Source organism: Diplotaxodon limnothrissa, linkage group LG6 (genome assembly GCF_057381915.1).
Source record: "Diplotaxodon limnothrissa isolate DT_005_m linkage group LG6, D_limnothrissa_male_GT1.1, whole genome shotgun sequence".
NCBI lineage: Eukaryota > Metazoa > Chordata > Actinopteri > Cichliformes > Cichlidae > Diplotaxodon > Diplotaxodon limnothrissa.
This window is the reverse complement of record NC_140601.1, coordinates 12,605,625-12,632,192: the sequence shown is the minus strand read 5'-3', so window position 1 is coordinate 12,632,192 and position 26,568 is coordinate 12,605,625. Positions and strand designations below refer to the sequence as shown.

The 26,568-nt window shown below is 41.4% G+C and overlaps 1 protein-coding gene across 1 annotated transcript; it reads left to right on the top strand.

Annotated features, from left to right (window-relative positions):
- The first annotated feature begins 1,145 nt into the window (after positions 1–1,145).
- Positions 1,146–23,995, top strand: gtf3c1 (general transcription factor IIIC subunit 1). The gene is made up of 39 exons (XM_085356812.1): positions 1,146–1,576; positions 3,224–3,433; positions 4,108–4,284; positions 4,401–4,544; positions 4,809–4,908; positions 4,990–5,113; positions 5,544–5,723; positions 6,538–6,653; positions 7,845–7,897; positions 8,004–8,395; positions 8,520–8,588; positions 9,721–9,958; positions 10,038–10,191; positions 10,311–10,414; positions 11,449–11,540; positions 11,895–12,269; positions 12,414–12,559; positions 13,145–13,242; positions 13,341–13,437; positions 13,648–13,831; positions 13,921–14,017; positions 14,502–14,634; positions 14,724–14,811; positions 14,913–14,974; positions 15,529–15,637; positions 15,720–15,862; positions 15,956–16,098; positions 16,172–16,256; positions 16,350–16,462; positions 16,548–16,607; positions 16,690–16,783; positions 17,304–17,476; positions 18,292–18,900; positions 19,219–19,361; positions 20,262–20,366; positions 20,456–20,745; positions 21,636–22,189; positions 22,276–22,459; positions 23,752–23,995. The coding sequence occupies exons 1-39, from the start codon at positions 1,356–1,358 to the stop codon at positions 23,947–23,949; spliced, it is 6,657 nt and encodes a 2,218-aa protein (XP_085212938.1). The 5' UTR covers positions 1,146–1,355; the 3' UTR covers positions 23,950–23,995.
- The last annotated feature ends 2,573 nt before the right edge of the window (positions 23,996–26,568 follow it).

Here is a 26,568-nt window from a genome sequence, read left to right as displayed (position 1 = left end):
GCACTGTTGCCACACAGCAAGAAGGTCCTGAGTTCAATTCCACCATCAGGCCGGGGTCTTTCTGTGTGGAGTTTGCATGTTCTCCCCGTGTTTGCGTGGGTTCCCTCCGGGTACTCCGGCTTCCTCCCACCGTCCAAAGACATGCAGCTTGTGGGGATAGGTTAATTGGATAATCCAGATTGCCACTAGGTGTGAATGGTTGTCTGTCCCTGTGTGTTGGCCCTGCGACAGACTGGCGACCTGTCCAGGGTGTACCCCGCCTCTCGCCCTATGACAGCTGGGATAGGCTCCAGCGCCCCCCGCGACCCTGAGAAGCGGAAGCGGATGGATGGATGGATGGGAAGTCACACAAAACACTTAAATAAAAAATATTTATAAATATATTTAAAAACAGCAAGTTAAGGAAAAAGGTTGTAAGTTAAGTTGACAGAAACCCCCCAAATATACCACCGTCGTTTGTCGCGCTGTCTCAAATGAATAAACTCTTATGCTTGACTGGTACATATTTATTATTATTATTTTCGAGTAATCGGCTCAGAGTATTGTGTTGTAAAGAGATAACATTTCCACTGAATAGAAGGTCAATTTATAGCAATTACAAAAAGTAATAAAACAATGGCCATTTAATATTGGTGTAACAAACTGCAGCGGTTACTCAGCAACTTAAAAACAAAGTGACTGCTGAAAGAGTGTATATTCAAAGAAAAGCATGATTAATATGCTGATTAATATGCAGACATCCGCTGGGAAGGGTTGTGAAGCAGGCAGAAATTTGTTTCAAGGCGTTCAAATCTGGAAACTGTCCAACTGGGTGAGAGGACAATATAGGTTCAATTATGGCTAATATACAATATACCTCAAAATTTACTAGCACCAGTACTTAAAAAGGCGGCGGGGGGAATATAATGCCAGGGCTCAACATAAAACCAGAATAATTTTTAAATGGGAACATAATTGTAAAATTTTCACTTTCCTGTAAAGCAAATATGTTTTCGAGTTATTCTATTTTAAAAAATTTTTTTCAAAATATGCCAGTGCGTCGATGAAGCTCATTCAGAAAGTGTACCTGTACGCCCCCTGGTGGATTTCATTTTCCCCCAACTAATCACGCAACGTGAGGTCAAAGTTTAAATATGACGCAGGAACGTACACGGACACAAAGTAGCTGGAAGACGTAGTAGAAGTAAGAAGTAATGCTTTCTAAATCAATCTTTTTATTTATTCTGCCACTAACACAGATATCTGAGCCCGCGAGCTCTCCGGTCACATCCCGTGACTTTACGAGTCTATAGCGCGCGCACAGACTGCAGGATAGTTGCCGGTGAGCTAGCATGTTAGCTAGCCAATAGCACGGAATGGATCTGCTGAGTATAGTTGTGGATGAAGTGGCTCTGGAAGGGCTGGACGGGATAACCATTCCGACTTTGTGGATACGACTGGAAGACAGGCAGCCCGGGTTTCCCCTCAAGCTCGACGACTGCACCAAGGAGCTCATCTGGAAGTCACTGGTCATCAACAGCGACCTGTTGTTTTACGAGCTCCCGGAGGAGAGAGACGATGTCGTGCTGACCGACAGGTGACGTTCTCATCCTCACAGATATCATAAGGAATCTCGCAGTTTTAACACAGTTAAAACAAACGGCAGGCTTCCACACAACAAGTAAATCAATCCTCAGATTTGTCACGATGGTTCACAGACAGGCGGAACAATTATTTTCTGAGTGGGGCTGTTGTTTTCCTACACTTTAACACTCTTGCACTTTATGTACTCCATCTTAAACCCTGCAGTAAACCAGATTGTGATGCACTTAATAATCCTCTGTGTGCATCTGTGTTAGAAAATCTCCCACTGTAAATTTCTCAAGCCTTTGTTGTCATCCTCCATTGATTTCTTTTGTTCGACCAAAAGAAAAAGATTAGTCATCTTAACCTCATCAGTGACTCCTGAGATTTTAGTGACCTGAAACATCAGCTGGATAGCACTGGTGGTAATGGACTGATCCTTTAAAAACAACATTTAGCTGTGCGCCCTTTACCTAAAAGCAAGTAGACCAGGAATGTCAAAGTCATTTTGCACCATTGATCGCATCCAATCCATGCTGATCTTAAGTGAGCCGAAGCAGTGAAATTCTTTTTTCTGTTGTTGTAAAGAAGTGTAATTACACATTTAATCCCTGAGATATCTTAATATAAGAACAAAAGTGCAATTTGAACAGTATAACTCAGTTTTCCTTCATCGTAAGAAATTAATTGCACAGGCTGTCCTGTAATTATAACATGGAAAGTCTCCAAAAGTTGATTCTGTTCATCTGGACGTAGCGTTTTCTGGGAGAAACGTTTCGTCACTCATCCAGTGACTTCTTCAGTCTCAGCTGACTGCAGGTTTCCCCAATCTTATAAACAGTACATTTGCATAATGACTGAAACCAGCCCACTGAAGGAACGATGGGCTGGGAGGTCAGTTCCTTAATCACAATTATGCAAATTCTCATGACCATTGATCAACAACCACTGACCAAAACCCATTGATCAAAACCCACTGATCAAAGACCACTGATCAATGGCCATGAGTACCATTCACAGAGAGTTGGGGAATGGCTGCAATCACAGCATTGTAAGATGGCGAAAGATGTATAACATGGAAAATTGTTGTTAATTGACAGAATGTCTTTTCTTTCTTTCTTTCTTTCTTTCTTTCTTTCTTTCTTGAACTGTGAACCTACTGTAGAAATAATAAATTTCTGCATTAGTTTTAAAACAAGAACTTTCTGTTCTTCATTCATCTGTTTCTTATTTACCTCGGTGCTGTATGAATTTCCATGGTGAAGGTGATTATCAGTAGGAAAACCTGTAAAACTCAAAACATCCAAGGTTTATGCCTTCCCTGCTTTGAAGATGTCCAGTGGGCCAAATTTGAATCTTTTGTGGGCCTATTCTGGTCCTCGAGCCTTTTGTTTGACAACTCTGATGTAAACTCTTTTTGTGGACATCCTAACAAAAGTTTTGGACTTTCCTAATGCTCTTCTGGTTGAACAGAAGTGAATTCTTTTGTTTTTATTAGTGTAAATATTGATAGTTATTAATATTACACCCTAGTTTGTAGAGGTAGTAGTAGTTCTAAGAGCATTTTTCTTTCAGGGTCAAGTTTACCATTGAAATTTAATGCAATAAATGTGTTATTTTGCCATCTCCTTATGTTTGGAGTTGCTCTTGTTTCTTTCAGGTTTAAGGACATTGATGCAGAGACAGGCATCGAAGTGACTGACAGCTTTACGGACACTCCCAAAGACATCTACCCCATCGACGTTGTCGAAAACAAGGATGGGATTCAGGGCTCGTGTGCCTTCTTCAAAACGAGGAAAGACGTCACAAAGCAAGTCCGCTCCAAGTCCCCGCTGACCCCATTGGTCAGCTTGAGCGAGGCTTTGGAAAGGTTTGTAGAGATGCGCTGATACTGACAAAACCCTACCTGGAATTAAATCTGGTTAAATATGCTGCTTATTGAAGATTTCTCATACAATGTCACATGCACAGTGCTTCAGAGTTGCCTGCAATATTGGATGTGATTAATAATACCGGTTGCTAGTGGTTGGCGTTGTGTGACATCAGAGGTGCTGTTTCAAAAACCTCCTATTGATTGTTTTGGTTGCTATTAGATTTCCTAGTGACAAGTGGTTGCCATAGGGGCAACAACTGGTCTGCAGGCCTGCATGACTGGGACATTGGCAATGATTTTCCTGCAGCAACCACTCCCAACCTGTTGGAGAATACAAATTTTTCCAGATGACTGGTGGTTGCTAGATGGTTGCAGACAGGACCTAAGTGGCAGAAAAGTTAGCAACACATGGTTATGCCTACAAAACATCAATAAAATGCAATTTTTAAAATAGTGTTTATGAAAGCTGCTCGTGTTAACCATGAAACTATCTATGCAGGATGGTGAGATTTTTAGTGAGGGATGTTGGATGTTTCATACCCCCCCCCCCCCCCCCCCCCCCCCGTGATGATTAACATGCTCTGTGGAATTAGCAGATGTATTTGTCCTTTATTGTGCTTTCAAAGTCTTTCAGTAACATATTCTCCTCTTCTCTCTCTCTTCCTTCTAAGATACGGGAGAAAGCTGGTTGTCGTGGCATCACAGTGTCTGCGATATCGTGCCCTGATTGGCAGCGAGAGCGATCCTGATGTAAAACTCGGCAGCGACTCTTACTGCGTGCTGGAGAGAGTGGGCCGAGCACGATGGCAAGGGGAGCTGCAGAGGGATCTACATGGAGGCTCTTTCAAGTAGGAGACACTTAAACCCACCTTTCGCACGGTTCCATCACTGTTCTGTGTTTCCTTTATAGACCGGCTTGCACTCAGGTGTCCTCCTTCTAACAGTCAGTGTTGTGTTTGAGCAGGGTGGATGCCCGAAAGTTTCACTACTTCAGAAAGTCTCTTGTCCGATACCAGTTGGTCACCATGCAGTCCTACGTCAGGCGAATGAAGACCGGACAGCAGCAGCACTCCATCCTTCTGCTGCTCAAACGCTTCCATGTAAACAGGTATGTTTGTGCTCTGTGTTTCACATTTTATCTCATCAAAAGCAGAAACGGGAATGGTTGGTTTAGCATCATCAGTGAAAAAGAAAAGCATGAAATAAAACATGGTCTGTCCTTGGACCCTCAGTTGAGAGTCTGTCTTATGCACGTCACCTCTGCAATAAAGATACCACCTAAATCTGTGCACGGTTTTTGCAGCTTTAAAATTTAGGTGCATCCATCTGTGTGTTGGCTTTATCACATCTGCTTCCTGTTTTTGTCTTTCAGGAGGACCAAGTATGATATACTGATGGAAGTCACGTCCAACTTTCTCCAGCAGTGTCCGAATCAGTTTTCCACAGTCATCATGCTCAGAGAACAGCTTGTTGTGAGTATCCCTCTAAGTTTCTGTCGCCCCTGTCTGTCTAGCCTTCTGCTTGTGGTAGAAAGTTGTCTGTTTTTCTCGTAGAACGTGGACGACAGGACTTACTTGCGTCTATTCAAGTACATGCGAGCGTCCAAGTTGATCGAGTTTTGCCGATTCCCTTTGGAGGAGTTGGACCCCAGCGCTGGACCCCGCACCAACAAAAATGGTAATGCAACACTGAAAAACCACATAAGCCTCACAGTGCATGAGTGCACCACAACATATGCTTGATTTGGATATTAATGACCTATCAGAAAGACAAGAAATCAGACACAAATTGCTTATGACTCAACTGCTTCTTGATATAATCAACGTCTTATTTGTCCTTCATGTGCAGTTTACAGAGTTGCTGCTTCTGTGTGTTTAGTTTCTCAAATATTTTGATGTATATGCACACGTTTTTGCCTGGCCTTCAGTGCCTGGCAAAAGTCGTCATTCCATGTTTAGTGGTGAGGTAAAAAACAACTCTGTCACTGCTTGACTTTCTAAAGTAAAGAGCCATGAAGAAGTGATTTTGGAGTATTCGAAATTAGTTTTTGTTGGTGCGTTACTAAAATTTAAACATAAAAGAGTACACTGCTTTACTTATTTCTCAGGCTCCAAAGTGACTGTTCGCTGTGTGAGGCTGTTAAAGCCATACATAAAGAAGGGTGTGGCTGAGGAAGATGACGATGACGATGAAGACGAGGATGATGATGGTGGAGCAGGAAGAGGGGGTTTGCTTACAGAGGGCCGGATCATGGAGAAGGACCTGTTAACACAGGCCTATCACATCAGTATGTTTGATCTTTTCCTTAAGTTAAGAAACAAAAGAAAAATGAAGTCTTGATGCTTTTACTGGTGAAAGCTAACACTTCCATAAACACAGCGATATTTTTCTGTCTGTGCTCCAAACCGTTGCATGAAGGTGCAGATGTTTGAGCGTGATCACAGCTGTACTGAGCCAACAGCAAAGGGCTTTTACCCCATTTAGCTCTTTTTAACTCGTTGATTTTACTACAACAGTTAAAATCTCATGCAATATTTAATATTGCCTTCCTTCTTTGCGAAGTTCTTTTTTTTAAATTTTTAAAATTTTTTTAAGGTTTCTGCGATAAAATAAGATTTAATTTTTACGGGGGATTGAAACCTCGGTTTCCATGGTGACATTCACCACATTGAACCATGCTTTCAGTGTCCAAAGCTGCAGAGGACTAATTCTCCTTCAGGCCTTTTTCCTTACATTATAAATTGTTACTACTTAATTTGTTATTAATAGTTTGATTTTGTGCTAAAGCGTAATCTTCTCGTGAAATGTACAATATCATTCTTATGTCATCTCTTTCCATGAAGACAGTGAGGTGTAAATAAGGCAACAAATATTGTTGTTTCTGAAGTTCATCACTAGTCCTCATAACTCAAGAAAGTGCAGCAGGACAGTTAATAACAGACTGCAGTTCTCTGCACTCTCTAATGAAGGCTGCATTTTACCTTCAAATCACTTTGTTTCTGTTCAGTCTCACAGGAAGTTGTTTGTCTTGCTCGTAATCAGCTGAACACTCGAGTGTTGTGTTAACTGTAGCCTTTTGTCTTTTTTCTCTTGTAATGCAGTACTATCCTCTGGCACTAAGGGCATCCCCCAGCGTGATATTGCATTCAGACTGAACGTCAGCAAATTGGAAGCTCGCATGCTCTGGCGAAGGCTAGAGAAAGATGGGTTGATCAAGGTGACGTCTGGGCACATGCTTTTATTCTTTCTTTCTTTTTGCCCTTCTCTTAAAAAAAGATCGAGGCTAAAAATAGAAAAAGCAGTACTGATGACCAGGATAGCTTATTTGGAGGTATACTCAATTGTCAGATGTGTTTCGGCTTCCCACCCACACGACCAGAGGTCAGCCGCCACAAACAACGTCCTTCCTAACGCTATTATTAATGGCACATGTGCTGACGATCAGATACCCACTTGAAAGTTTATTTGGTGTCAAATTGGAGGATTGCATATTTATTTAAATGGAATTTTTTTTTCCTTTTTATTGGTATTATTTTTTTATTTGTGGTGAGCTACAAACTGTAAATCCCCAAGTTTTCCCAAAATTCTGCACCTAATCTTGCCTCTGGTGCTCTCTGATTTGGCCTTTAGTGCCATCAGCAGTTTCTAATTGCCCTTATTATTATCTGCTTGATAGATTGATACAGTTTTTATTTATTTTTAAAAATGTATATATTTATGGTGCTAGAAATGTCCCTGCTTAACCTCTAATTCTTCTGCCGTTGTTTCTCTGACACGCGAAAGGTCGTCGGTTCACAAGTGAGAGGAAGCACAGGCATTAGGAACCCACCCTGGGCTGTAAAATCTGTGCCAAAGTAAATATGCAGGTCCATGTTCTGAAGCAACTCCTTGGGAGCAGCCGAAATTATCGGTTACAACCTTTTTATATCAGCTCTTCTCGCCCTCATGAACGGCAAATGCCAAACCTGACATCACAACTGCCAGCCCAGGATCATTTCTGCTTGTCATCCAAAGAGTAGCAGCTGCTCTGAGCCCTTTTCGAATGATGCCCCACCCTGTCTCTGAGTCAGAGGACAGCCACCCACTGGAGAAAACTCTTTTCTGCCACTGGTATCCATGATCTCATTCTTGATTCAAACGAGGAACAAAAATTACAAACTGAATATCGCGTTGTTTTCAATAAAACTTGCAAGTACTGACTGCGATCATAAACTCATCAGGAAATTGTTTAATGAGGTCATAGATCTATAAGCCGGCACTTCAGCATTGTCTTGACTTTTCATACCAGGAAATGATATGCCGCAGCAATCTACCAAAGCAGTGGGTCGTTTAGTGTTGCTTAGTTTTGTTTTACATTGTAAATTTCTGTTTTTCACTTGTGTGTGTGTGTGTGTGCCTCGCTCTGTAGGGATTCATGGAAGATGAGGGTCGGCAGAGGACTACAAAATTCATCAGCCATAAGTTTGTAACCCTAAATGCATAAATTATACCTTTAAATTCTTATTTTCGCGCCACTTTGCACTAAATCCTGCCGTTAAAAATATCTTTTGCTCACATCTTTTGGCAGGTGTGTCGGCAGTAGCAATCAACTCCAGCTGTTTGCTAAAGAGCAGGAGCGGCAGATGCTGCTCTTTTCTTCCGCACCTCAAACGTCAAGTGCAGAACCGACCTCCCCTAAAACGCCGTCATCGTCAAAGGCGCCAGTGAAAGGAAGCTCCAGAACTCCTGAAGCCAAGAAGAATAAAAAAGAAGTTAAGGGAAGAAGCAAAGAGGCAGAGGAAGGGGGGCAGACATCTGAAGACGGGAAAGGAAATTCAAGAGAGGAAGGGGTGGATGGAAATGAAAGTAAAGTGAGGGAAAACTCAGGAGCCAGGAGAAAGACAACAGGGGAAAATGGCAGCATGACAGCAGAGCACACTCAGCCTGACGTTCCTGTCATGCAGAGTGCACCAGCTGAGTGTGAGCAGTCATTACACCTTTGCTGATTTCAGAATAGATACTAAATCTCTATAAGGTAAAATCCACATCATAACCTCTTAATGTTGATGAGTTGTTTTTTTTTTTTTTTTTTGGAACCTCTCAGGTGAAACTTCAGTGTGCAGCAAACCTGCGACTCACGGGACACCCGACTCGGTGTCTGGTGCTGTGACAGGTAATTCCCACATTTTAACCTGAAGAGCTCTGGCTGTAGATTAAAATAAAGTAAAAAATGTTTTTGTATATTTTCTAGTTGGAGAAAGATCAAACTAATACTTATTTACAAACGCGTGCATTTGAATTAAAACTTAAAACATCGAGTAAATATTCATTTCGATTTCGATTTGCTTTGCTGTCTGCGTATAGTTACTGGCAACCACTGGTCACACCTCCTTGCGATCACTTTGATTGTTAGCAGGTTTCTCCACTAGTTTCCGTGGAAGACGCTGACTTGTCTGCAAACACAAACTCAACAAGCATCTGTAATTGGAAATTATAGCAAACATGGTGATCTGCTAACAAGCAGACTGAAGACTGAAGCCTAAAGTGGATTTTACCAGGGTTTTTTGTTTGATTGTTTTTGTTCCCCAAATCCAGGTAAAGCGGTCTGAGATTGTTCCAAATGAGCCACAGGGTGGCGATGAAATCAATAAAGAATAACAGTATAGATGAAAAAAGTTTGTAGACGTTAAAGCAGAAGCAGAATTTCACTATAAAGCTGAAAGAAGGTGACAGAAGGTGCAGTCAGGTGATCCAGTTTTAAGAAATTGTTTGGGCTCTTCTGTGCTCCTGCTATTATAATGCATTTATTTTCAATGTGCTTATGTATGCATAATTACAACATTCCTTATAGAGAAATGTAGTCACAGTTATGAAAGTGTAAAAATATGCATCTGATGGCGTAGTGTCAAAAGCAGGAGAAACACATTCTCTGAGTGCAGACGTGGATTAATGTTCAACACACATGGAGACAGCTGGGGTCACCAACTGTTAGTTCAGGACATTTTTCAAGTATTTTCTATTTACATGTGAGGTTGGGCTTTAAAACCAGCCTAAGGAATTTTTTTGTTGGGTGATTCAGAAAGTCCTGCTCAGGTGCGCTTTGGACAATTGGTGCAGAAACCTAGCTAACAAAGAAAAGTGCCACCAGTTTATTTATAGCTCTAAAAAACCAAACATCTGCCAAATTGTAATTTCTCCTTTTATGGCTTTTCTTTGTTTGTTACTGAAATAACTTTGATAGTTTTCTTTGGGATGATGATGATGTGCATTATGTGCCCGTGAAATTTCCTTTCTCTCCTACAAAGCTCCGGTTGAGGAAAAGGAAGAAACCAGTTCAACTGATGCCAGCTCTTTGCATCAAAGTGAGACACCAAATGCAGCTGATAATGCGGCACCCATCACAGTGGTCGTTAAAAGTATTCCCTCTCCAAAAAAAGCCAGCGTAACTCGGGAGAGGTCTCACGAGACGTACCGCCTGCTAAGGAGGAAGAACTTGATAGTTGAGGCTGTCTGCAACTTAAGAATCATAGAAGGTCTTTTCCAGTAAGTTTGTCTGAAATGGCAATAGTTCAAGTTCAAAGTGTTTTTGATGCACGGTAAGAGCGTGCTGTGCTTTCCACAGGCTGCAGAAGATGATCAATGATGATGAGAAACAGGACGGTGTCAGTTCAAAGTGCTGCAAGAAGACTATCGTACGTCTCGTCCACTGTCTCGCTAGAGAAGGCTTGCTTAAAATATACACGACCACTGTTGTACAGGATGGGATGACAAGGAAGGTACGTGAACACATCACATCTGCTCTGCCTTTCTATACAGGCAAGATGGGAGTTTTATGGAGTCATATATAAAGTCTCCTCTGTCTGCCTGATGTGTGTGTCTGTTGTTGCACCTGTAGGTTGAAATGATTGTTCATCCGTCCATTCAGCCCAACAATGACCGAGTCAAACAGGTTATTGAGCAGGTCCGATTCAGAATTTCCAGCTCTTCAGCAGTGTTACGGTGAGCACATAATCAAAGATAAGTCACATTTTTAAAAAAACAAAAACAACAGGATGTTTGAGCTGTCCTAATGTCTTACGTGACCCCTCCATTTTAAAAAAATATTTTACTAGGAAAATGGAAAGTAGTGGCAGTGCTTTATTAAAACAGGTGTCAGTGTGTTTCTGAACAATGATGAGATTGGATGATCACTGATCATTAGTCCAGCAATTTTGAAGAGATCCCCATCACCACAGGCTCAAATGCTGCCTCAAAAAATGTTAAATTTAGATCCATCACTCCATCAGACCTGTTGCCACTGATTCTCAGTCCAGTTCGTGTGTAATTTGGCATATCTTAGTCTTCCCGCCTTTTCCCTTTGACCTTTTCCCCCTTAAACGTCTACTTGGGGTAACCCTCATTTTTCTTTTGTCCTCCACTTGTCCATTTTTTAAAAATTATTTTAGGACATGCTGCACACCAAGCCGAGGTATTTTCAGCTAACACTCTACAAGGTGACTCTCAAAAACACCATTTAATGGCTGTGAAACTGAGGAAAGTGGTGTTTCCCATAGATACAACTAAAAAAGAAATTGTGTTTTTTGTCTAAATATAACTTAAAATTGGTTCTTTGCTAATTTATCTGTTATGTGTAGACACAACACAGGTTCATCCCTTGAGTTTGATGCCTTGTTTATCCTTGAGTGTTAAGAGTAAATGAGCAAAAAGGCAGCCAATGTCTAAAGGAAAACTTTGAAAGATCCATTTTACCATATTCAGAAAGTCTGGAGAACAATGGAAGCAAAATGCAAAGAAATATCGTCTCACTTAAGACTTTTGCACAGTACTCAGTGCCTTTACTGTTACCTGGTGTTTGTTGACATGTGAAGAGATTTAAATGGACTTCTGATCTTGGTAATGATCACTCGGCCTGCCTGATTGCTGTGTTTATGTATTCAGATCTTTCTATACCAGAATGTGAACTTCTGTGTTGTCTTCTGTGTTTCACTGGCTTATGCCTGTTGTGCCCCCGGTATTCTTCTTCTGTCCCTCAGCCATGCTGAAGACAGAGCCAGAGAACAAGAGAAGGAGGCTGACAAAAAGAAAGCAATTATCGATGATGACCCGGACTTCAAGCCCACAAGAGGTTGTTTTTTGATTTTATACCACAACAAAAAGACAACTTTAATTTCCCACAGATTTCTATTCCCAAGAACAGAAATGAGCAAAAACGAATAGTTTCTCCCAGTGGGTCAATCATGTGATTCAAGCTCTATATCAAACTGGCAGAATAAACATTATTTTCATGATTTCCTTAATACTCTTCTAACAAGTGAATGATGGTCATCAGATGGTCAAAAATAAGAAGAGACTAAAAACATTTTTAAATTCAGTAAATTGAGCAGGCGTGCTAAGATCATGCTGTTGTGTATACTAAATCAGATCTGTCTCCAGTAAATGTTTGACTCACTTTTTTATTATTATTATTATTTTTAAATAGTTCCAGGGTTGAGTAAGACTTATGGCTTCCAGCCTAAAATGCATCGTCTACGCATGATGCATACCTTCCTCTGGTACCTGATCTATGGGCATCCGCTCCGACACAACTGTAGCAGCTCTGATTCAACCAGTCAATCATCAAGCGGCGCAGACGGCTCCGATCCTGCTGCCAAACCCGCAGACAGCAAAGCACAACAGGATCTGAAAGAAGCAGAAAGCTCTACACCTGCAGACAGACCAACACCGTTGTCTGACAGTGTTGGCACCGGATGTGACGGCCGGAAAAGTGCAGACTCCAGCTTATCTAACATGGAAGTGGCATCTGGTGATGAAGGAGAGGAGCAAAAAGATAGTTACTCTCAGTCTGACATGAAAGGTGAGACAGCCTCATGTATACTTGCATTTCTAATGAAAATGTAATTTGGATTGCTTGTTTCTGTCTACAGGGGTGTGGAAGTTTTGCATTTTCCCAGCTAATGTTCTTGGTTCCCCTTTTTTATTTCCTGTGTGACACTGATAGTCTATCTCGATGAAGACTCCTGGAAGAGATTCATCCCTCCTGTCCGTGTTCACGAGGAGTACAGCAGCGGCTGGGCGATGGTGGGCGACCTGCTCCTCTGTTTGCCTCTTTCTGTTTTTGTGCAAATTATTCAAGTTACTTATAAGGTGAGTGTGAAGCTTTGTTTTTGGGGGAAAAAAGGCCATGCAGTTCATTGGCTAGTGTGGAGTGGAAAATATGTTTTCTCTGAAAAGATGAACGGGTCAACTTTGTGGCAGATATGTGCAGATTTTCTCAGTTTGAACTCATTTTGTAGCAGATGTAGTGCAATGTTTAGGTATTTGTGGATCAGTTACCTTAATACTGTGTAAATACTAAAAAATGTGCTCACATATTTTAAAAGCATCCGTCTTTCAGTTTTCTCTGAGTTTCAAGTGGCAAACATCAGCCCTGTTATTGTTTTTTGAGATGCACTATATGGACGGTAGTATAGTTCTTGTGCTGATGTTAATGCCAGAGGAGGGTTGGAGCTCTGCGCTTACTGAGTCTGCAGAGTGCTGGTGATGTTTACACACTGTGCATCTCAGCACTTGGCTAAACTCCAGTTTGGGACTTTATGTGGTCTGCTGCTTCATGGCTGAGATGCTGTGCTCCTAAATACACTTGTACCACTACAGTGCCATGCATAAATTCAGTGAGCTCTTTAGAACGACCCATTCTTTTGAGTTAACACTGCTAACTTGTGCCCACAGGTGGAAGGACTGGAGGAATATCTCAATGATCCTGTAAAGCAACATCATCTGGTGAGAGCGCTGCCTGCACGAATGAGAAGACGGCTGCTTTATAAACGGTGATTTTCATTCTGTCCTCTCGGTAACACGCCACATCTGGGACCTGAAAGTGAGCATTTATGGACTATTTTTTTTATTTTTTTTTTTTTTATTTTAGGAAGTACATCTTTGTATTTCATGAAAACCTGCTAAAGTTGGTCTACATGGGTCTTCTGCAGTTTGGTCCAATTGAGAAGTTCATGGAGAAAGACCAGGTACACAAAACCTTAAAACAGTAAAGTACGTGTAAGCGTACGAGGACTATTAAAAGGAATACAAGCACATGTTTTTGATTTTTAAGGTTTTTTCTAAGGTTGTAAAAATTGCTTGATCTTCACAAAAATCTTACTTATCAATGACTGTAAATGTAGCTGCTCAGGAGCATTTTTATGCACTAATATGTCTTTATCCATTCAATCATCCAGGTGTTTGTGTATCTTAAACGTAATGCTACTATTGTTGACACCACCAACACCGAGCCTCACTACTGGCTGGTCACAGAGTGCCTTGAAAAACCGTTTGAAAGGCGCCCTTACGTCTTCAACACTGCTGATGACCTGGAAAAGTACTGGTTTGACCTGATGTGCGTCTGCCTCAACACACCACTGGGTACGTACATACATGACCATAAAACGCACGCACTGCTCTGGCAATTATTCAAATAATAATATGTCCCTGTTTGAAAATGTTCTTTTTAGGGGTAGTTCGTTGTAAGAGGAACACCACTGATGAGGAAACGACTCCTTCTTTTGTGCAAGAACGCCACGTTTTCGCAGGAATGGCGTACCTGCTAAAGTACGTGTGTAATGATTTCTCTCCCTCTGGCTGCAAGGGAGGAAAAAAACGATATGAAGGTTCCTGGCTGTCGCCGAGTGAAATCGGTTTTAAAGAGGGTGCTGCATCATAAATCGCATTGTGACTTATTAAAGTAAAAGTTGTGCCTTACCACAGCAGCCAACTTTGAAGGCAAAAGAAATGTAGTTTTACTTCACTACTTGGTGAGTAGTTTGCGAGTGTTTGCAGACAAGTTGGCAGCTTCCATGCAAACTATTGAGCTGCTAACAACCGTATACCACTTTACAACCAGCTTCACACTAGCGACTCCCGGCAGCCACTTGTCAGCCAGTCAGAGAGCACCCATTTTTCTGTGTGGCTGGGTTCTTATTCACTAACTAGCTGACTAACTCGAGCAGTTACAGTACTACAGTAGCACAGAAACCTTTCATACACAGTGTTTTAAAGTCACGCTGATGAATGTGCATCTGTCAAACACACACAGGGGCAGTACTGAAGTGTGTGATGACGGATTGATACCAGGAGACGGTAAAGGAGCAGGAGGACTGGACTCTGAATTTTTTGGTCATCTTAAACGCAACTGGTTTTGGACCAATCAGCTGCTTTCTGTTAACATGGTACAAACACAGTATGCAATACAGACAGTCATGTGCATGTTGAATGCATGCTGGCATTTTTGACATATTGGGGTTTTTTTGTTTTTAAGAGGCAATCTGGTTTAGAGGCACAGGACAACAAAACCAGACTAAAGAGCCTCCTGAGTAAAGATGCTCTCAGATTTGCGCTTAAAGCTGGTGAGTTTTTTTTTTTCTTTTGTCCACTTCATGTGATCAGCTATGTCACATCTGCTCCTGGAGCTTTTAACATTTATATTAACCACAAATCTCTACAACAGGAGGTACAGCGACACCGCGTTATGTCACATCCAAGCGGCCAGCGAGGGCAGAAAAAGTTCAGGTATGGGATTTTCTATCTAACTCTAACATATGCTCATCTTCCAGTTTGTTATGTCTATTAAATAAGTTCAAAGCTACTCAACAGCCCTGCATTAAATCCTGCCTGCAGAAAATGAACAATGTTCAGAGGTTTTCTTTTCCGACATACAATTTGAGGAAGCTGTTGAACAGTGGGGGTGTTTCTGGTCTTCAGCCACGTCTTAATAGTAATGGGATGTGCAGAAGAATAGAAACGCTGTTGCAGCAGTGCAACATTTGGTCTAATAATCTAGTACGTCACAACGCTAACAGAAACTAATAATTCTAACTTTGTGGAAGAAGCTTTTAAGCAGGTATGTTTAATTAAGCTCAAATTGAGAGTACAATCATAATGTGGGCCTTTATTATATAATAAACAACATAATTATTTACCTGCTCATTCTTTGTCCAGTATTGTAACTATCCAAAGGCAGTAATGGTGTTGTTTCTTTTTATTTAATTACTGGTCAGTGCTCAAAGACATCTATTTAGACTGTCTAGAGGTTATTGTTTGTATTCTTATTCACTGATAACCAGGTGGGAATAGAACCAGCATCCAGAAACCAGCGGGTGGTTGGAGGAAAGGGGCAGAAGAGGAAGAGAACCAAGAAAGATGTTGTCAAAGTTCCACGCAAGAAGAAAAAAGGTACAAAGTGTCCATCTTAACCTAAAAATGAATGCATGTGTCTGCTGGATGTGAGGAAAAACACGTGTTTTCATAATCAAAGAGCCCAAGAAACGCACTCCTGCACACGATGAGACGGACCACCAGGCTTTGAAACGGATGACCAGACAAAGAGTCAACTGGACTGTACAGGAAGACTCACTGGTGATGCTCTGCTGTGTGGCTGCAGACCTGCTCAACAGCAAGGTACGCACAGAAATTCAATCATCTTTTTAAATTTTACAGCTTCTCGCACGTACTTCCTCCAAAACGTGCTGCACGTTACGTCATGTGTTGCAGTTAAAAAGGCAGTTTGTACCTCACTGCGTGGTGAGAGACCTGCTCCACGCAGAGTTTGAGATATCATCGGATAAAACGTCAGTTGCCGTTGGACGTCGCTCAAGATACATCCTGAAAAATCCTCAGACACTTCTGAACTACAGGTGAGTGCAGATAGCAAAGAAACACATACTTTTAAATCCAGTCATTCGTGAAACTCGTGGAATTTTGCTGCAGGATCTGCCTGGCTGAAGTGTACCAGGACAAGTCGCTGATGAGTCTTTTGGAGAAGGAGAAACCTGCTGATCCCGAAAAACCAGAGGTATGTGTTTGCCGTTCTTTTTATTTCCATTTTCTGTATTTTTATTTATTTAAGTGAATTGAAAGTGTAATATTTCTGTCTGTGCTTTTTTAGGATTGTGCCAAAGTGTTCTCAGAGTATATCCGGCTGCTCAGACAGAAGTTCAGCACAATTGTCAATGCTCATGATTTGATCATCCCTGACACCAAACAGCAGCTCTTCTCGAGGTAAAAAGCTGGAAGATTGATGTGCTGACATACAATATGTAGCTAAGTGTAAAGCTAACAAGTGTTTTTTTTTTTTTTTAAACAGGTTTAAGGTTTCTGCAATAGACAGCGGGAAAAAGCTCCCATACAAAGACACTTTGAACAGGTAAGGTTATCTAAGATTTTTACATTAGAATATGAATGTTTATGGCAGTAAGTGATTGTTTGTTTGTGTGTCTCCACTGCAGCACAGATGACATTCATTCTGTAGTGTTACATAACTTGATCCAGAGCACTCTGGCCATGACCAACAATCAAATGAAAACCTCCAGATCCTTTCAGGTACAGCCAACCTTCAGTTTTAGTCCTTTTTTCCATAAAATCTCCCTTTAACCTCCTAGGACCTGGCGTCCACACATGTGGACATCACATTTTGGGTTATTTAGACCAAAATACTCAATTTTACTCTACAAGGGCCTGATATCCACTTAGAAGGACATTATACTGCCACTGTTCTATCGAAATTTTAAACGAAAATCCTCATATGTGGCTCTCATTTTTCTTAGAAACAAAAAAAAGGTAAAAAAAAAATCTGGTAATTCTTTGTTTTTTACATTCATCAAGTGCCAATCAGCCCAAATATCAAAGAGAAATTAAAAATGCATACTTTGGAAGAGTTCGGGTCTTAGGAGGTTAGCTAAGTTTATCTGTAAAGAATGTTTTTTTTTATTCATGTCTTCAAACAAAAAAATCATTAAAAAGTGTAATCAAGCTTTATATAGGATTAAATTCCCTTAATAAGTAGATCTGTGTCATGTTTTAAGGCTCAGTCCTTTGATTATTTGTCTCACTTCTGTCGTAGATCTTCCACTTGTACAGTCAGTATGACCAGGAGCTTCTGTGCAAAGTCTTCATACAGTGCAGGAAGAGGGGTCTGGTCAACCGCCGGCGTATCAGCCAGCAGTTTGGGCCGAAGAAGAACCGAGCGCTGCCCATCCTGCCCATGTCCTACCAGCTGTCCCAGTCCTACTTCAGGTACGCGACCAATTGAGAAATGATACGCTCGCACGCATCACTGAAACAACACTTGATCCTGGTAGCTGGTCGGGAGTGAACGTCCTGCACTACAGAGAACGGAGTGGGAATGTTTTACTAACTGTTTCATTACCATGGTAACCCACGGCTCCTCCTCTGTCTTCCACATGTTATTTGCTCCACTGTTTGCTCATCAAAAGTGGCGAGGTATTCAAAAAAAACCTACATTATAACTAATGGACACTTTCCAAATGTACTGTATGTCTGAATGAATGAGTTGATTAATTAGCTGGAATAGAGCTGTAGCCACTTTCACCTAAGTAGCACTCATAAGTAGGACTTATAGGTGATTTTTGTAACTGCTAGAACTCGTCTAGAAACCTGGACGTCTTTGGTTTTTTTAAATTTGTCACACAAAAGCTGCTTTCATGACAAATAGTTATGTGCACTATGTTATGGTAAGTACCCTTTAGGAAGGGGTGCCCCTGGGATCAGCGTAGCTTCCAGCCCTTTGTTTCTGTTTGCATTTGACTGCTTACAGGAAATCCAGAGTGATTCATTACCCAGTTGTGTCCGGTGTCAGGCCCTTTTTATTATGTGGTGGATTCCTAGAAACAAGTGAAGATGGTAAAGCTTCAAGATATTCACCTAAAGCTAGCAAGCGTGGTTGATAAGCTGCATCCATAAACTGTACAGGTGGATACAGAATAATAAAAATAAAATAAAAATCCAGTAGTCCAGTATGTGAATTCTTCCTGCACTACTTACTGCCCCCTGAAGTTTTTCACCACCCCTCTCCCTCTCCTTCCTTATAGGTGTTTTTCATGGCGTTTTCCTCATTCCCTGTGCACCGATTCCTTCCGCTTCTTAAGGAGTCTAATTGACAATGGCACGCATGATGACAGGCCCATCATCACACTCTACAACGAAACTGAGTACAGGTCACAGAATGGAGAGGAAGTGCTGGAGACAAAAACAGGCTCCAAAAGTAAAGAACATGGAGGAAAAGAAGCTGACAGACCAGCGAGTGAGCCGGAAAGGGCAAAAGATGTCACCACAAAGGAAGGAGATGACAACCAAGGTGAAATTAAAGGAGACGAGAGTATAAAGGACGCTGACACGAACAACGAGAAAACTGATGTTTCGAGCAAGCCGGACGAGCAGAAAAAGCCTGACGACAGCTCCACATCTGGATCTGGTGAAGAGGCTCCAGGAGTGTCGGCCACGTCAAACACGGTACCTCCAGCTTCAGACGAGCCTCCAGATGTGTCGGACATGCTCAAGTTCTCTCTCCAGTCCCCGGGTGGAGCCTGCCTAGTCTCGCTCAGCCTGATGTCTCTAGGACTGCTGAATGTGTACGCCTCCATACCTAAACAGATGGTGGTGGTGGACAGCAACCTGGTGGACAAGGATGTAGTGAAGAGGTGAGGCATAAGGATTCAGCACCGTAATGACTTTTATACAGTTTCAAAGCATCTCAGGCAAAGATATGTACATCATCTTTCACACATGAAATGTTGCTTGAAGTGTTAATAAACAACAGCAGGTTGAAAGTGTAGTAGTGACAACACATTGAAGTAAAAGCAAAATCAGAAAGTAGTTTTTATTATTAAGTTGTACAGATATATCCCGTTTTTAGCTAGAAGGAACTGTACAGTGGGCTCTCATGAAGCTTACAAACAGAAAACATAAAAAAATTATTTGTAGCCCGATTTACAAAAGTCACAATCTTTTCTTTTCAGTATGGCAGAACTAGTAGAAGAAGAAGAGGAGGATGACGATGATGGTGACGATTACGATGGGAAAAAAAGGCAACAAGTGAAGGCACAAAAAGCTTCGCACACCAAGTACTTAATGATGCGAGGATATTGCACCCCGGGCATCGGTAAAGCTTTAGAAACCTTTTACTGTGTAATAATACCTGGTGGATGATTGAACGGAAAGTTTGTTGGATTGATTGAACAATTTGTCAGCAAACTTCCAAAACAGTTTTGTAGCAAGTGGCAAGCAGTTTATGTCAGTGCATTTTGTTCTAAAACAGTTTACACACTCTTCAGTGAAGTTCCTGCCATATTTGGAGAAACTGTTTTATTTATATAGCACCAAATCAGAGCAACAGTCGCTGTGCTTTATTGTAAAGACCCGACAGTAATAGAAATAGAAAGCTTAATATTCAAATGACCATTTATGAGCAAGCACTTAGCGACAGTGGGAGGGAAAAACTTCCTTATACAGGAAGAAGCCTCCAGCACAACAGCTGTCTGTTGGAGGGACAGCCGTCTGCTGTGACTGGTTGGGGGTGAGGGAACAAAGACATGACAAAAAGACACACACCAGAGATTAATAATAACAAATGATTAAATACAGAGTGGTGTCTAAACACATAGTGAGTGAAGAAGACAGTATAACTAAAGGAGGGTTCAGGGTCACATGATCTATGCCTAACTGTAAGTCTTAAGAGAGGTGAGGTAGGTAGGTGGCTTATAATTTATGCACAAAGGTGGAAAAGTTTTGTGATCGTTGAGCCGTTTCATTGTTTTGTAAACAATTATAACTCGATCAAGAATCTTCTTAGAAAATCTTCGGAGAAACAACCTCCAGCCAAAGCTGGTCCCGTCTGTCTTTCACACACTCATGGACAGCAGTCGCTAGCATTGTGTTTATTAGCAGCAGTCCTGCAGTAGCATCAGTTGATTGCTAGTAATATAATTTGTAGGTGTTTTCTGTGTTAAGAAGATTAAAGGATGTTGCATTTCTATTTATGTTTGTTCTTCTCTTTTTCTAGTAAAAGTGCGCAACCTAAACACCAATGATAGCATTGTGATGGAGTCGTGTATTATGAGGTTGCAGCTGCGCAACACGCCCGCTCACAGCCTGTTCAGTGAAGAGAGTAAGAGCCACCGCATTTTAGACTTTTATTTTTGAACACCAGACTCCGTTTGTATAAAATCCTTTATTTTCTGTTTCCTTCATTTTTAGACTTTGCACCTCTGGACTTGACAAAATGTGGTCCATCCCTTCTGCCCTCCAACCTCACCTCCTTCGTCCGTTCAGCCTCCTTTTCTCCACCCAGTGTGGAGGAGTGTTACAGGCGCTTTGTAAATCAAAAGGGATACACCCCGCGGGACATTGAAGCGTGCACTCAGATCATGAGGAGCTTAGATGAAGCTGGTGAAAGAGGTTGGGATGCTTATGACTTTCTCGAGGCTCACGCGAACCTGCTGGAGCGGCAGTCTGGACGCAGCAGGAAGCTGCAGCAGTACATGGAGGTAAAAATCAAAATCTAAACGCAACATCCTTATGTGAAGGGTGAAGAAAACAGATTTGGTGTCTAAGTTATGTTACGATGTGTTTTCTGCATCGTTTTAATTTATTTCCTGCTACAGGATCTTCGTCATCGTTCTTATGACTCTTTAAGGATTTCTCCCTTTGTTTGCGTGTCTGCACTGCAGGAACTGAAAAATGACAAGTCCTCAGGATGTTTTAAAATTCTAGGCATTACTGCTTTCATTGTGCTTCAATGGGAAATCTACACTGTAGCGATGTCATAAATGCAAACCCCATGGAACTACATGTCGTTCAGCACCATCAGTTCATTCTGTGCACTACTTTTTCACCAGTTTTTGAATTTATTAGTGAGAGAATAACAATCATTCTCTCAGTATAAGGAATAGTAGTCATAGTATAATATAAAGATTCCCAAATGCCAGCAAATTCCTCGAGTTGAAACTATCTGAATAGAAGCAAATATGTTTTTCCTGAAAAAAAAAAAATGACCGGAACAAAAAGTGGAGACCCAGGAGGGGAAAAAGTTTGTTTTTTTTCCCTTCTATAAACTGGCACCGGGACACGGTTATTACACATAATGCACCAGCATAAATGTGGGCAATAACATCAGACACTAGGTAGGTAGGGAATAGGTTATGTTGTATGTCTCTACTAGGATTCCCCACAGGAGCCTAAGCCAGGCTTTACATCACGCACCTCTTTCCAATGATGAAAGCCACAGCAGCTCATTCAGTTTCTTTAGTCTGTTCTAATTTTCTTGATATGTAGTTGAAATGTTATACAACACTGAAGCTGCAATAATTACAGAGGAATCACCTTGTAAAAAGTATTAAAAATGGCAGTGACTCATAGCAACATGTTTGTGTTCTAGGAGTTGGAAGAAGAAGGCCAGGTGGTAAAAGTTGGGAGTCTCAGTGTCCGCTGGGTGCTCATGAAGCTCGCTGGACCATGGCTTCTTACTGTCAGCTCCAAGCACTGGTCTCAGTCATCCACTGCGTCACACCCGTTTTTGGAGAAGAAGCAAACCATCCCCTTTATACGGAAGCGGTGCAGCCGCGAATTCCAAGTGGAGAAGGAAGAACCACCGGCGAAAAGATTGGCTGTGGATAGAGAGGACGTCGCTGACAAAGAGGATGTGGACGGAGTGCCGAGTAACCAAGAAACAAATGAGGAGAAACAGCTGGAACAACTGGAACGGCCGATGGAGAGGGCAGATGAATCGAGGGGAGACCAGTTGTTGTTATTGGAGGAGGAGGGAGGAAAGCAGATACAGGAGGAGGAAAAACAGGCTGCAGAAAGGAAGAAGACGACGGACGCAGAGAGAAGACAAGATAACAGGAAAGAGCAGAGGTTGAGAAGAGGAAGGAAAGAGGATGAGAACAACGATGAGGCGTGCTCTTCCTCCACAGGCCCCGATACTGATGCGTGAGTACCAAATTTAATCATACCAAGGTTTTCGTTTTTCCCTTCATCAATATTCCAAGTTTCATCTCTCTCCTTTTTGCATCCAGTGAAACCAGCTTCATCAGCCGGCCCTGGCGCTTGGTTGATGGTAAGGTGAACCGGCAGGTGTGTAAGGGCATGCTGGAAGCTGTTCTCTACCACATCATGTCTCAGCCCGGCCTGACACACCAGGCGCTGGTAGAGCATTACAAAGATTTGCTGCAGCCAGTGGCAGTTCAGGATCTTGTGCAGGTATTCCAGTCTAGTAGTTGTTACTTCATCTATTAGTTTTTTATTTTTTCGTTTAAGTGTATCAACATTTCATACACACAAACACTAGAAATCTAAATCTAAAGGATCTAAAGATAAAATAGACTTTCCATTATTTGAGCACTTGGGTCATACACGTCCAATATTCAGTCTCCCTTCTGACCTCTATCAGCTCCTTTAGCAGGTAAATGCTTTCTATAGTGACAGTTTGTTGCTGGGCTGAGCAAGTGCACTGATGAGAGTAGTGAAAATGAACCAGTCAGCCTTATAGCGGCACTAAATCCATGCTTAAATGTTAAAAATATGCCTGTATCTTTGAATAGCAAACGATTGCTGTGTAAAACGTGATTTTAAAAATAGGAAGCAATGATTTGCAAATCTCATAAACCCAGATTTTATTCACACAATAAAAGGTATCAAATGTTTAAAGTTGTGAAATAGATCAAGTCTCAGAAAAGTTGTTTGCTGCCGTTTAGCGTCTGAGGAGACCGACTGCTGGACTTTTGGGAGAGGATGTTTTCCCATTCTTGTCCGATGGAGGATTCTAGCCGCTCAGCAGTCCTGGCTTTTTTTATTGCATTTTTGGTTCCATGCTCTAAATGTTTTCAGTTGTTGAGAAGGCTGGGTTGTAGGCAGGACAGTTCAGCACTTGGACTCTTCTGCTATGAAGCCATACTGGTCTGCAGTGTAGTGTCTTACTGAAATATGCAAGATCTTCCCTGAAAAAGACGTGATGCTGAACATTCTCAATTGTTCCACAATTTGTAGACACCGTTATTTTTGCAGATTGTGAACCTCTTCCTGTCCTTACTTCTGAGAAACTCTGAGCGTCTCTAAGATGCTCTTCTTTTATCCAGTCATGTTACTGACTTGTTGCCCATTAACCTAATTAGCTGGAAGTAGTTTATGAGATTTGTAAATTGCAGCATCCCAACTTTTGGGGGGCAGTATACACAACATGAAAAATGACAACTATAAAAGTTACCACAAGTTTGATGAGGGCAAAGGAAGAAATTCTTAAAACGTGGTACATCCCAGGATAACTAGTTTTTACACATTAGCACTCTTTAGCTTGTCACAGTTTTAGCATTGCTATAAAAGAGCTGTCTTTCCTTATTTTTTGTCCTATAGATAATGTGCCCATATTAAACATGTTCAAAGTTTGAGATGACAAGTTCCGCAACTTTGTTAAGAATACCCGTGAGCCAAAATGCATCAAAGACAAAAATTGACCCTTTTTATGGTTGTGTTTTTTCTTTTTGTCTCTTCCACAGGCACTTATCGAACTGGGCTGTGTGACGAAGAAAACTCTGGCTAAAAGTCCTAAACCCTCACTGTTCACTCGTCCTGCACAGCAAAGAAAAAGCGAGAGAGAACCAGACATAGTGATGTATGAGCCCACCATCAGCTGCTGCCTGCGACTCTGTCGAGTGTTGCCCAACGAGCGAACCTGGAACTGTTGTATACCCTGAGAAGTGTTTGCTAAACTTCTTTTAGATCTCCAAGGACTGAGAAAATATTGACACAATGATCAAGCCTTTGAGAGCTAAGTGAGGATATTTAAAAAATTTGATCAGGTTGTTTGTATTTCTTTTGGGAAAGTTTTTTTTTGTGTTCAGCTTTTGTGTACTCTAACTTATAATTCTTAATAAAAACCCATAAGTCTTCTTAAAACTTGTATTTATTAGTTAATCACGTTTTTGTCATTTTCTCTGAAACATGCAAAAGCTGTGTTTACACTTATGTATACAGTATGCAGGTCTTAAAGGTTAAAATCAGCTTTGTAAAGTCTTATGAGAGAAACGCACTCGGTGTACTCTATTTTTTACTTTATTTAGTAATAAATTTAGATTCTTTACATTACAAGTTTTTTTCTACATGATGAAGGTGTGAAATCACAGAAAATGTTTGCGCTCACTGCCCACGCTGTCCCATATTTCCCATATTTTTTATAGTACAATGGAAAACAAGAGATTTTCTGTCATTTAATTGTTTATCAATTACTTAGATTCTTTGGTGTTGCGTGAATGACTCTGGGGGAAGTCTTTCATGCAAAAAAATGGTATGTCTGATATCTGTTTGCTGAGGAGTCATCTTTTTGTCAGGTTTTCATGACTCCTGTTGTTGGACCCATTCGTTCACTCATGTTCTCTCTATAGCCTGATTGGGTACCTTCAAAGTGTATCAAGAGATTGGTGTAGTGGAGCGAGGTTGTTTCTAGCTGCAGAAGACTAGTAATGCGAGTAGTGTTTACAGAACGGGCAGATATCTGGAAAAGGGCGAAAACACCAGCACACTCTAATGAAAAACACTTTAATAACTGTTTTATTACAGGATAAGAAGGTGGAGATGTTTTAGCAATAAGCTGTCATTAGGATATTTTAAGACAATCACAATATATAAAAGCCAGGTGAGAGTGCAATATGAAAACCAGAGCTCTAAGTACTTAATGAAAAGCATCTGTATCTTTGATTGGCAGTGGAAGCTCGCCTAACCTTTATTACATTTATTGTCATTTGGCATCAACAGGACATTTTGCACAGAACTTGCTCTATATTTTCTCTTTTTGAGACTTGTTTGTAAACCCTAGAGATGCTAGTGTGAGAAAATGTGAAATGCTCAGACCAGCCTGTCTGTGACCAGTGCTATAATTTTATTTGTTCAGGTGGTTTTGTAATTACTGGCGTACGCTGTGCTTTCACTTCCTAGATGGTTGTAAAGGTGCTGAAAGTCGGACTAGGCAGGACTGCTCTGTTTTTGTTTGTTTTTTTTAAAGACTCACAGTTTAAGTCTAGTTATGATGTTCTGCCGTCATCTGTTGATACACTTGAGATAGGTACAGTCATATAGAGAACTGGGGTTACAACAGAAAGTGCAGGAATAATACCGTTGTTATTGGGTGAATAAATACAAGACTGATACAGAATGGGGGGAGTCTCAGGAAACCGTGATAACGATCACCGGGGAAACAAAGAGGAAAGGAATGTACCACAGTCACATTCATTTCAATGTGACTTATGAGCACAAAACTTCCTCTTTTCCTTCAGCCAAAGTACCAAACCTTCAACATTGTTGACTGTAAGTGTGGACCTCCGATCAGCCTACAGATATTATGTACAGATAAATATGTTTGAGTGCACTGTGCAGGTGTGTGTGAATTCCATGAGTTCTCCATAGCCTACAATACAGGACTGAAATGGGACACTCAGAACATGTTAAAATGGATAATCTTCACTTTAATCAGAGCCACTGTCTAATGCTGGCTCACGACTAAAGCTCTCAATTGCACAACTGATGTTTCTCCCATATTACAGTTTAGAAAAGTTACGATGCATATACAGAGTACTCTATAAGCTAATGCATGGTATACTGTAATGGCATTAAAAGCAACAAGCAAAAAATACAAAACAGTAACTGCACAATAAGTATAAACTGGATATAAAGCAAACGTTTGGAAGCATCCACTAAATGTTTAAACCTCAAGACTGATAAAAAAAAAAACAGTGCATGGTGTGTTAAGGTCATACTGATTGACATAGAATCAGTATGTACTAACATAGAAGAGCCACCTCCACGGGACAAGACTCGGCAGTCCATCTGCATCTAAAGGTCAAAGGTCACTCTTTCGAGGATGCCAATGTTCACCTTTTGGACAGAGAGGACAGATGGTTTGAAAGAGGGGTAAAAGAAGCCATTTATGTCCACTGTAAGCGACCATCTTTGAACAGAGGCGGTGGTTTACGACACTGTCTGCCATCTATGATCCAGTTTTGAGATCCCTCCCCAGACGCCTTAACGCCGACTCACACCCTGGGCCATCTGACCTCAGGAAATCACATGATAGGGTGGGGCCAGGTTTCACAAAGAGCTCACCCGAAACCCTGGCTGGTTGTGACCCACACCCATCACACCTTGGCTCATGTGATTAGGTAGAGGATCATTAGGGGGTCCATTGTCCCTCTCGGGGGGACACTCCCACAGGGGTTAAATCTGGGTCTCTCCAACATTTGACCCTAGACCTGAAGAAGCTTCTCGGATCAGAGGTGAAACGTCTTCAAGCAACTTAAAGAAGTCCAGACGCTTTTCTTTCC